This window comes from Balaenoptera acutorostrata, chromosome 20 (genome assembly GCF_949987535.1).
Source record: "Balaenoptera acutorostrata chromosome 20, mBalAcu1.1, whole genome shotgun sequence".
In the NCBI taxonomy this organism is placed as follows: domain Eukaryota; kingdom Metazoa; phylum Chordata; class Mammalia; order Artiodactyla; family Balaenopteridae; genus Balaenoptera; species Balaenoptera acutorostrata.
Genome location: NC_080083.1, coordinates 39723240 through 39735532, shown reverse-complemented (window position 1 = coordinate 39735532; position 12293 = coordinate 39723240). Strand labels below are relative to the sequence as shown.

At 36.8% G+C, this 12293-nt stretch overlaps 1 protein-coding gene across 20 annotated transcripts in view; it reads left to right on the top strand.

Annotated features, from left to right (window-relative positions):
- Window positions 1-12293, top strand: part of MBTD1 (mbt domain containing 1) — a 70812-nt gene that overhangs the window by 34306 nt on the left and 24213 nt on the right. For 13 of the 20 annotated variants that reach the window (XR_450494.2, XM_057535508.1, XM_057535503.1 and 10 more), the window contains 2 exons: window positions 922-1036; window positions 1614-1699. Coding sequence is in view for 18 of the 20 variants with exons in the window: in XM_057535508.1 (XP_057391491.1) it covers window positions 922-1036; window positions 1614-1699 (201 nt within the window). In the remaining 2 variants the exon portion in view is untranslated. Of the gene's footprint in view, window positions 1-382; window positions 498-921; window positions 1037-1613; window positions 1700-9842; window positions 9969-12293 lie in introns of those variants that run through there. The other 7 variants (XM_007176500.2, XM_057535500.1, XM_057535498.1 and 4 more) reach the window with 5 other exon arrangements.

Genomic DNA, 12293 nt, shown 5'->3' with positions numbered 1-12293 from the left:
CTTTGGTTTTATTTTTCCATCATCTTTGGTTTGTATTTTTGATTGCAACCCATTTGATACCTTGACCAAGTGTATTTGGTTAATCCAACTAACTTTTTGGAAAAATTCATAATACAAAAAGAAAATCATCTTTCTGTAAATGCACGTCAGTGCCTACAAAATGACTGGAGATTTGACCATTTGACTAAGTTATTACTATTGTAGCATATAAACAACTTTTTAAAGGCATCACATAACTGATTTTTGTAATATATTTTATTTGAATGATCACATTTTTCATATTCTTCTTTACCTTATTGTGATCATTGCATAGCACTGAAAGGATTATTTAAATTCCCCAGATTAAGGAAATACATCACTTAGATGTATTTCTATATTTCAGATAGACAGTACCTAAAGATCCTGAGCAATGGTCTGTACCCAAATGGATGGCAGTTTGTCACACTGAATTTGGCCCATGATCATTTTGTCATTGATCTTTTGCGTTAGCGCTAAAGGTATAAACCTCAGTCACTTGCTCTTTAAACATTAAATTATCTTTTCTTATATGAATAGCAATGCTTGGCAACCTGCATGAGTGAATAACCACTGGTTTTATCTAGTACAAGAAGGAATGAATTATCCACCACAGCCTATATTTTAACATCTTATGGGATATAATTTTTTATTAACATATTAATTTGCATATTACTATTTTAGTCTGTGCCGGCTCTGCTACCCATATTAGGTATCTACATTGTAGCAGAACTCCAGAAAACATTTCTCATGTTAAAATTCCTTGTATGTTTCCTCTGCTTTAATAATTTTCTAAACCCTCGATGTTTACTTAAGCAGAATGAGTAGTATGCAGTCAAGTTAGTTTTCAGATTTGGGGGTGGGGGATGAGAAAGAATCCTATTTACTTAACTCTTCTTGTTTTAGGGTAAGCCTCCAACAAAGAAAGCAAAAGTTCTTCAGAAACAACCTTTAGTTGCTAAACTAGCTGCATATGCTCAGTATCAAGCTACCTTGCAAAATCAAGCAAAGACTAAATCAGGTAATATGGGTGAATGTAGTGGAGGTGAAATATTTGGTACTGATTCATCTAGTTTTAATTAATAACATTTTAATTTTGGATTCTGTTAACTAAGGTATTTCTCTACTGTATTTGCACATTGTGACACTGGGCTTCCTGATAGTGGTTTTGGTTTCAGTAAATTATTCTAGAATAGAATAGTGTTCACAAGTTATGGTGCTATTAGGTGGTGGATACTGGATAGAAATCTCATTGAAGTGCACGGGTAGCAGCTGCGTGGGAATAAAGCACAAGAGCAGCCAGAACAGCATTTGTTATCCTGAAGGTATCTGCTCTCCGCTGTTCTTTGTTTCTTATAACTGGAGAGCTCTTGCCTCACTTCCCAAGGAGCATATGTTGTGTATAGAAGAGTTAAACTGCTATTTGTTTGCAAATATGATATATGCTAAAGTTCATGTTTATTTAGAGAAGTTCTGTCTTTATAGAAAAAAACTTTCTTTAGAGGTGATAAATTAAATTTGTGTCATTTCACATTTTAAAATAATAGCCTTCTTACAAATTTTAGAACTGTAATATATCTAAATTTATTTTATTTCAGTAGCAGTCTCCATGGAAGGTTTCAGCTGGGGTAACTACATCAATAGCAATAGCTTTATAGCAGCTCCAGTTACCTGCTTTAAACATGTGAGTATGGAATTTCTCAGTTTATATTGAAATGCTTAGTCATTGTTTAAATCTGAAGGCACAATAGCATTTAAGCATCTTATCCTTAGAAGGTCTTTATTTTATACGTTGTAATGGAAATGTTTCTTTTTTTATTAGTTATAGTACTATGAATAGTTACATAACTTCTCTAAGTTTTATAAGTAAAAGTTTCCTATAAAGACATCGCGAGTTGAAATTGTTTTAAATGGGGAAAGGCACTAGTCTCGTCCAATTTTCATATTAAGTTGAACCATATAAAATTGCTGGTTTTGTGTATCAAAAATAGTTGTATAGTGGCAGTCATATGGTTCAACCTCATAGAAACCATCTATTGTATATGTTACCTAAATTTTTGTGATTTGACCTAATAATTGAGAAAAGGAAAGATCTTCTAGTTTTGTTTTGTCGCAAATGTAAAATCACAAAAACAAAGAAGGAACTATTAGTAATACAGTATCGTGGGCTGAAATGATCTTTTGCGAGATGTTCTTTTTAACAAGTAGTGTCACAGAACATCTGAAGTAATTGAGAGTTATGTTTAAAATGTATATAATGATAAATTCTTTCGTTTTGATTTCATTCCTTTTGATTCAGTTATCTGTGATTAATTCTCTTCAATACTTTTTTTAACCTCACTGTAAGTTTAATTTATATTTAAAGATTCTATCTGCTACTGATCATGTATAAGAAGGAAAGAGAATTTAGAAAGTTAATGAATGAAATTTTGTGTACACTTAACATATTGTTAACTTAGAGCTTTACTGTTAAATAATAGCATGTGAACAAAACTGAGCTTGAGTTCTTGCTGTGGAAATCCAAATGAATTTTAATTCATTCATGTTCAATAAAGGATGTTGATCAAGGCCAAACATATTAATTCAGTGGTAGAAATATGAATTAAAGCCAAATTCATTCATTTGCTAAGTTTTCTTTCTTAAAAGTACAGGTTTTAAGCCCTTGGTCGGTGGCATAGTGACCATCTGAATCAGCCTAAGTGGAATCTTAGATACTTTACCTTAGTATACAGTAGCTGATATATTTTATTGTAGTGTTGATAATAGTGTCACATTTATGAGATATATTAAATACATGGCAACAGCAGCTTTCATGAGAACTACAAAGCAAGTCTTTAACTCTCCTCTCTTGAGATAGTTCTTTTTGGTACTAGGAAGATAAGAACTAGATTAAGTTCTCAGTTATAATAACTCTTTTATCCCAGATTCCTGGAACATTTGTCTGTTGTCTCCTTCTGAGTATCCTTTATCTCTTTTCCTATCTTTATTTTAATATTTTGTTTTTTTAGGTTTTAATATCTTAAGCCATGTTCACCTATTTTATATAAGTAGTCAGGATATTTTTAAAAATAACATTTCAAAGTCCCAAAAGTATAATATTTTATTTCATGTCCGTATCTTTGAATAGTAATACTATGTTAAAGTTCTTTGCAAGAAAATCTCTATTATAATGAAATTGATTTTTTTCGACTTTGCTTTTTTAAGATTAAAGTGTTCTATCATATAGAATAGAGCAGCTAGCCTTAGCTGTATGATTAATAATGATACTGTGGGACCTCCTGTTTCTCATTCAGAAGCAAGGTATCTGTCACCCAGTGCCTTCCTGCTCCACTCATCTTCCTTTACTGCCTTCTCCTTACCAAATAGGAAACATTTTATACTGGTAATGTCTTAGTATATTTTAGTACAAAATGAGTTTGCTTTGTTGCCTTAACCAGCATTTTTATTTGAAGTCATTTGGTTTAGGAGGTCAGACTTTGTGCTGTACTTGATTTTTGTCCTTTAGAGTTGACTCTTCATGGTTTTCCCCCTTAGATAGTTTTTGGGGTCTCCAAGGAGAATTACTGGCTTTAGCTTTAGGAAACCTATTGCCAGGAGCAGCTGCAAGCACAAGGTCCTGCCTTGAATCATGAGTCTTCTAATCTTCTAACACTTGATGCCTGCTTTAACACTGGTTCATCTGTGGGGCCTCTTCCTCCACACTCTACACCTGCATTGTCTCCAACTTGAGTGCAGGTTGGGAGCCTTTCCCTGCTCCTAGGGGATTCTTTTTTCAAACATAATTTTTTAACACATTCAATCTGTGGGAATTCCCTAGCAGTCCAGTGGTTAGGACTTGGCGCTTTCACTGCTGGGACCCAGGTTCCATCCCTGGTTGGGGAACTTAGCTTGCCTGGCACCGGCACCGGCACCGCCAAAAAAAAAATTCAATGTGTACATGTAAACAGAGCGCTGTTCTGGTTGAACCAGGATTTGGGGGTGGGGGTGGTGTCACAGCTTTGACTGCCTTGCTTCTTTAAGGTAACTCAACCTCTTCTGCAGTAGGGACCCCAGGTAAATATATTTTCCAGCACTTAAAAATGATAGTGATTAGTTCTTAAACCGTAGAATTTCAGTAGAATTCCTCTTTTCCATGGTCTGTCTTTAAATTTCTGGGAAGTTTCTGCAAAGTATATCATAGGACAGTATTCTCTTTGAATATTGCTGTAATTGTGCATAATGGTTTATACTGAATCACTCAATTACAACAGTGTTTGATATTTTTTATAATTATCAGTGTAAATGGAGCCCAGTTGTCATTAAATATATCTACTTAGAAACCTGTACATTATGATTGCTATATATCTGATGCAACTTTCATTTCATCTAGGTGGTAGTTTTCAGACTTTTTTTTTTAACGCATTACGATTTCCCCCTTTCCCTAATAAACATAGCTAACATAAGGGGAAGTTATACTGATTTGTCTGGCAAGAGTAGGGTGGTATGGCTAGAGCCTTGGCCCCTGACCCTTGGCTTTCCCTTCTTTGGCAGTCTCTGAGGTTGGAAACCACTGAATTAGGTTAATACCATTTAAAAAAAAATTTTTATTGGAGTATAGTTTATTTACAATCTTGTGTTGGTTTCAGGTGTTAGGTAATATCATTTTTAATTAATCCTAAATCATATGGTCACAAAGCTGTAAGTTATCTTAAAAATCATCTAGCTCATCTACTCCATCTCTTATTATAAATGAAGAAACTCTTGCTACATTTTTCAGTAGCTGGATTGAAATTTTCAACTTTGGGCTTTAACCTGCGTTTTCTCATGCAGTTTTTCTTATTTGTTCGGTTTTTAACATAGTTTTGAATTAAGCCCCTATAGGAAAACCCTCCTGTGCTCCCCCTTTACCTACACAACTCTACCACACAGTGCTGCTGATACCAGATGTGTGGGTTTCCGCACATCAAGCATTTCTCTGACACCAGCTTGGGTGTCCTACAGTTTAGTTCAATTCTGACACTGTCTGTCTGGAGTTAGCATCAGATCCCACACTTACGGACTCAGTCCCACAAGACTGCCCACACTTCAGACACCAGTTGCGAATCCCACATTGTCACCTCTACTTCTTTTTTTTTTTTTTTTAAAGGATTTTCTTATTTATTTATTTATTTATTTATTTATTATTTTTGTCTGTATTGGGTCTTCGGTTCGTGCGAGGGCTTTCTCCAGTTGCGGCAAGCGGGGGCCACTCTTCACCGCGGTGCGGGGACCGCTCTTCATCGCGGTGCGCGGGCCTTTCTCTATCGCGGCCCCTCCCATTGCGGGGCACAGGCTCCAGACGCGCAGGCTCAGCAACTGTGGCTCACGGGCCCAGCTGCTCCGTGGCATGTGGGATCTTCCCAGACCAGGGCTCGAACCCGTGTCCCCTGCATTAGCAGGCAGATTCTCAACCACTGCGCCACCAGGGAAGCCCTGTCACCTCTACTTCTGACAGATAGCTGTAAATCAGAGTTCCCATGCCCCTTCCTTGGGTTCGATAATTTGTTAGAATGGCTCACAGAATTCAGGGAAACACTTAGGTTTACTGTTTCATTATTAAGGATATAATAAAAGAGATGAACAGTCAGATGAAGAGATGTGTAGGGCAAGGTATATGAGAAGGGGCACAGAGTTTCCATGCCCTCCGAGGTGCACCACTCTCCTAGCACCTTTACTTATCCACCAACCCAGAAGCTCTCCAAATCCTGTGTATTGGGATTTTTATGGAGGCTTCATCACATAGGCATAATGGGTCATTAACTCAGTCTCTGACCCCTCTCCCTTTCCTGGAGGATGGGCGATGGGGCTGAAAGTTCCAAGCTTCTAATCATAGTTTTGTTTTTTTTTTAAATAAATTTATTTATTTTATTTATTTTTATTTTTGGCTGCATTGTGTCTTTGTTGCTGTGCGCAGGCTTTCTCTAGTTGTGGCGAGTGGGGACTACTCTTGGTTGCGGTGCGCGGGCTTCTCACTGCAGTGGCTTCTCTTGTTATGGAGCACGGGCTCTAGGCGCGCGGGCTTCAGTAGTTGTGGCTCGAGGGCTCTAGAGCGCAGGCTCAGTAGTTGTGGCGCACGGGCTTAGTTGCTCCGAGGCATGTGGGATCTTCCCAGACCAGGGCTTGAACCCGTGTCCCTTGCATTGGCAGGCGGATTCTTAACCACTGCGCCACCAAGGAAGCCCTCTAATCATAGTTTGATCTATGTGGTGACCAGCTCCCATCCTGGAGCTATCTAGGGGCCCACAAAGAGTTGCCTCATTAGAACAAAAGACACTCTTATCACCCAAGAAATTCCAAAGGATTTAGGAGGTCTGTGTCTTGGAATTAGGGTCAAAGATCAAATATTAAAACAAAAGATACCTCTAGTACTCTTATCACTTAGAAAATTACAAAGGCTGTTAAGACCTCTGTGCCAGGAGCAGGGCCAGAGACTAATACCTACATTTTTTTATTTCACAGCTTCTAAAAGCAGCTTTTAGCCTTATCTTTACTAACTGTGGAACAATCTCCAAAATACTGCTGCAGTATCACATGCCAGTTAGGTTCTCTACGTTAATGAAATTCACAGACTGTTTTCTCCTATTGACAATTTATGTTTGAACCCAAAAGAGTTGTTCTGTGTATGCAGAACATTTAGCTTTAAAGCATTCTTAATTTTTTTAATATTATAGTCTTTTAAATAGAAGCACTCCTGTTCCCCATTATTTGCCTTATCAAATCAAGTACAGAGAGTTCCATGGTGGCCTAGTGATTAGAATTCCGGGCTTTCACTACCATGGCCCGGGTTCAATCCCTGGTCAGAGAACTGAGATCCCACAAGCCACATGGCGTGGCCAAAAAAAAAATCAAGTAGAATATGCCTTTCCTAAGCATTACAGCACAGGCCAAAATGTGCTAATATCAAATGTACATGAATCATAAAAAGCTAAAATCATATTCCTTTAGTTATGTGTTTACAGACTTCAGATTTCTTTTGTTTGGTACCTGGCTGTATACTCTGGTGTCTTGTTGATACTGTCATTGCCAAAACCAGAAATGTAATCATTCTACTTTTTTCTCCCTTGAAAATAGTTGTAGTTAGGTATTTTTTAAAAAGGTCCTTTGCACACATGCGTGCCATAACTTTGAAGCTGAGTTTACTGTTTCATCCTTCCTCCACAGATAACACCTTGTATTGCTTACATGATGTTTTCTAATCCTCTCTTTGGTACCAGACCTGTATGCCAGCTGTTTTGAAGGGGATAAGGTTATCCATATTTCTTTGCAACACGTATTACAAGTATATTTTTGGATTTTAAGGACAAAAACAAAAGCCTTTTTGTTTGCGTATGTGCGGTAACAGTAGCTTATAGTAAAACTCATGATTTATTTCTCAGGTCTCTATTTATTACTAAAATAATCTCTTTCAAATAAAATTATTCTTTGTTTTTTTCCCTAACCTTAACCATGCTACGTAACTCCATTGAAAATTGAAAATAAATGTGATTTCACATCCATTTTAACTAAAGTTGGAATCTTCAGTATGTCATCCTAGATTGCAAAACTTCTTTCTAATGGAAATAAAACTTAAATTAGTTTCTGGTACTTGTTAGTACTCCATCCAGTTTAGCTATTATGAGTGTTGCCACAAAATAGATTCTCTGCAGGAAAGCAGTGGACTTTGATATAATAAAAATCACCTGTTTTAAGGAAGACCTAAATAATCTAGATTATTTTCATTTGATACTTTTTTTTAAGTTATGGGCTGTTTTATGCCTTTCAAATTAGTAACCACTGCTTCCTGTCTCTTTTTACATACACTAGCATTCTCTCATTCTTAATCTTACTTTCACCCCAAGCATCCCATTTTACTTTTGAACTTTCCTTGTACTCCCTATCCCCCTGCTAGCACCACTCCAAAAAGTATTGGGATGGCCAAAAAGTTCCTTCGGTTTTTAAGTAAAAAAAAGAAGACACATTTTTCATTTTCACCAAGAACTTTATTGAACAACGTATTCACTGTTTTGTTCCACTACCTTCTGCCATTTTTTCAGGCAACTTCATAATTCCATCTTCCCAAAGCTTTATCTTTTTGAGCAAAGAACTGTTCCAGGTACCTTTTAGTCTTCCAGGGAATTGAAATTTTTTCCATTAAGAGAATTTTGTAAAGACCAAAGTAAGTAGAAATCCAAAAGTGCAATGTCTGGTGAATACAGCGGATGAATCAGAACTTCCCGGCCAAGCTGTAACAGTTTTTGCCTGGTCATCCAAGAAACACGTGGTCTTGCATTATCCTGATGGAAGATTATGCATTTTCTGTTGACTAATTCCAGACGCTTTGCCGATGCGAAGTGCTGCTTCCAGTTGGTCTAATTGGGAGCAGTACTTGTTGGAATTAACCTTTTGGCTTTCCGGAAGGAGCTCATAATAGAGGACTCCCTTCCAATCCCACCATGTACACGGCATCACCTTCTCTGGATGAAGACCAGCCTTTGGTGTGGTTGGTGGCGGTTCATTTCGCTTGCCCCACGGTCTCTTCCATTCCACATTATTGTACAGTATCCACTTTTCATCACCCATCACAATTTGTTTTAAAAATGTAACGTTTTCATTACATTTCAGTAGAGAATCCCATGCGGAAATACGGTTAAGAAGGTTTTTTCCACTTAATTTACGTGGAACCCAAACACCAAAGCGATTAACATAACCAAGCTGGTGCAAATGATTTTCAACGCTTGATTTGGATATTTTGAGTATGTTGACTATCTCCCGCGTGGTATAGCGTTGATTGTTCTCAATTTATGTCTCAGTTTGATCGCTGTCAACTTCAACTGGTCTACCTGACCGTGGAGCATCATCCAGCAAGAAATCTCCAGCACAAAACTTTGCAAACCACTGACATGTTCCATCAGTCACAGCACCTTCTCCATACACTGCACAAATCTTTTTTTGCGTTTTAGTTGCGTTTTTACCTTTCTTGAAATAATAAAGCATGATACGCTGAAAATTTTGCTTTTTTTCTTCCATCTTCAGTATTAAAATGGCTACACAAAAATTCACCAGTTTTGATAAGTTTTTTTTTTAAGTGCACACTGATACAACAGCTGTCACAATACAGTCTAACAAAATTGTTTCAAATGAAGTTAAAGACAACTAAGGGCTACTAGAGCCATCTTATAGAAAAACTGAATGAACTTTTTGGCCAACCCAGTAGATTCTGTTATCAAATCAAAAGGTGAGTGGACTTTCTGGGGAAAGAGGGAACAATTTTTTTTTCTGTTTCTACTTCCTATCAGTTGTAGCAAATAATACTTAGGAGTTCTAATTTCTTTCTAGTTAATTTCCTATAATGTTTTCTCCCCTTTTTGGCCAAATAATAGTCTGTCTTTCTCTACTAGGTTCATTTTAGTCATCATAATGCCTATTAGTCAAAGTATTTTAATGGTGGCTTTTTGTATATTTGCCATATCATTATTAGGATCAATAGTTACCTACATGCAACTTGAAGGCTAACTTCTGCCTACTTAAATTCTTTGTCACTGCTGAAGATTGTGATTATCAAAAGTTGTAGGTTGTCAGCTCTATGGAGGGAAATCTGTATTTCTCCCATAAAGCATCACATGTACAGTGTGTCAGCCCTCCGAGAGTCTAAATACTAGCCATCTGAGCTGTTGGACTATCTGGGAATATTCTTAAAGCACAGAAAAGTAAGAATCCCACCCAATTACTTTCTTACAGATAGACAGTCAGGTGGAGGTTATCATACATTTGTGTTGGGGAGCCCTCAACATTTGGATTTGGCCATGTCCTGCAGGACCTGATGACAGCGTACCTTGCAGGGAAGGAGAGTCGCTCCCAGATAGCCCTCACGAGTGGCCCTGGAGCAGGAAGTGGTGAAGCAGATCTTCCTGGTTTGGGAGGAGCCTGAGGTGGACCTCTCGTCCTGAGTCTGGAAGGTAAATTTGTTGTTACCTGTAAATTATGGTTCTGCTAGTTCATGCTATGCCAATCCAGACTTTCAGAGGTATCCCTCCTGCCAGCAAGAGAAGACAGATGACTTGGATGAAGATGGCTCTCAAGCCCTGGGTCATTTAGTCTTCCACACTTAAGAATATTCATTTTAAACAAAAGGGCAGATATATCTATGAAATGACTTTATTATTTCAACACATTGAGCACATGCTATGCGATGACTATGGTGCTCTTTTTTGTTTTTGTTTTTGTTTCTTCATTTTTTTTCTTAGAGTGAACCATATGGATTGGTTTAAGAGGGCCTAGCAGAACCACAACCTTACAGGCAAGAACAAATGTCACTTTCTGCTACTTTCTCCTATACCAATCCAGACTGTAGGGAGCAAAACATAACATCCCCCACTAAAGTGAGCATTAACTTTATTTTCTAAGTGAGCATATTGACACATTCTCTTTAGTAAAATGTGACCAGAAGTTATTTTCTCCAAACAATTGTTAAGACTTAAAAAAAAAAGTCAGTATGACATTGTCACATCTAGCTCAAAAGGGAATCAGTCCTGTATGCCAAATTCATTTAGCAGCGTGCCCACCTAACACACAACTTGTCAGCATAAACACGCGTCTTCCTTCTCAGTGAAAAATAAAGCCCATTCCACAAGATTTGGCAGCCAAACAAAGAGGAATGGATATCCGACCTTAATTTAATGCATACATTTCACTGTATCTGTCTGCTCTAATTGGTTCATCCTCACAGAAATTAACACATGGTCTTTGTGTTAATATATGGTAGCTTAATCTGTTACCTATCTTCTTTCCAGCCTCTCCTTTTCTAATCATATCTGCTGGCAATAGGGATGGCCCTACAGTCTAGAATGATATAGGGGGAGATAGCAGAACCTGAAGAGTCCATTCTTTCAATTTAAAAAAAGCAAAAAGAGGTAGTCATAATCGATGTATTATTTTTTTGCACAGCTCAGAAAGATAGTTATGTGTATCCTTCCAGAATTACAAATAGTTGAGATAGGCCACTGTCTCCAAGTGATAGAAGTATATTCATTGCTTGCTACTTTAAAAAATAGCCATAAGTTGATTCTGTGTTTTGTTTCTAGACTTACCCTAGTTCAGTGTTGTTTGACATTTTCTTCCTCTCCTTCAGAAATTCCTTAAACTATTGAGAGCATAAGGGTTGAGTACTGTTTTCAAGCTAATCCTGTTAGGTTAGCATCCACCCAAGTATGAGCAGCCTTGCATGGAAGACATTTGCCCAGTGTTCAGATGGACTAGTTTGTGTGACTCTTGGATATCTTTGTTTAGTCATCTTTTAGCTTTGAAGCTATTTTGTCTTTTCCTGATTTGTTCATATTATCAGGTCTTTTATAACCTTACCTAATCCTTTTTTCTGTGATCAAGGTTCTAAATTGTATTTAACGAGGAACTGATTATCAAGGACCGCAGAAACTGTTTGGTATTATCAGCATTTAAATTCCTATATTCATTTATTTGGTTTAGTTAACCATTGCTAAATTCCAAATAATTGTAAACTGCCTCAAATTTAAGGATTAAAATATAATGGAAATTGTAATTTGGAAACATATTAAATTTTGGAAAATCCCTTCATGGTATTCATTTAATAGGTTTTCTGAGTCCCCATCTTAACCATTTGTGTGGAGGCTATTTATTACCAGATCTAACACTGGAAGTTTTCTCTTTGTTTATGTTAATTCCTACGTGAGAAATTTTGAAATAATAAATTATTTAACAATTTACCATGGTACAATTCTCCAAAAACTCTTCAACTCCACCTTTTTAATAACTTTATCTGGTGCTTTTGCCACAGGTTAGTTGTAGCAGACTATATTTCTATTCTATGAATTTAACTGAAGTTGAAAATATAGATAACTAAGTTTTGTTTATGTTACTGAAACCACATTGCTGATTGGAAGTATCCTTCTTTCTGCTCTTTGACCAGATCTTTTAAAATTAGAGGTTAAGGTAAAGTACATTCATTCAGTTCATATTAAAAATAATGAATTTCTTAAATCAGCTTTTTCCTTTGAAACCTACTATCAAGTTTGTAATTTGGATTTTACAAAAATTGCTGCTCAAGTCTTGTTTTAGGGCAGTATTGAATTTTGAACTCGACATGGATCTATTCTAATATATGTGAATTCTCTTCATCTTGAGCTTGTCCCTGACATCGGCTTTTTCCAAGTAGAATTCTGTGACACAGGGAATAACCATTATATTTTTAGAGAAAAATGAATGAATTAAACGGTATTTTTAGTTTAATGTTTCCATGATTGATAGTA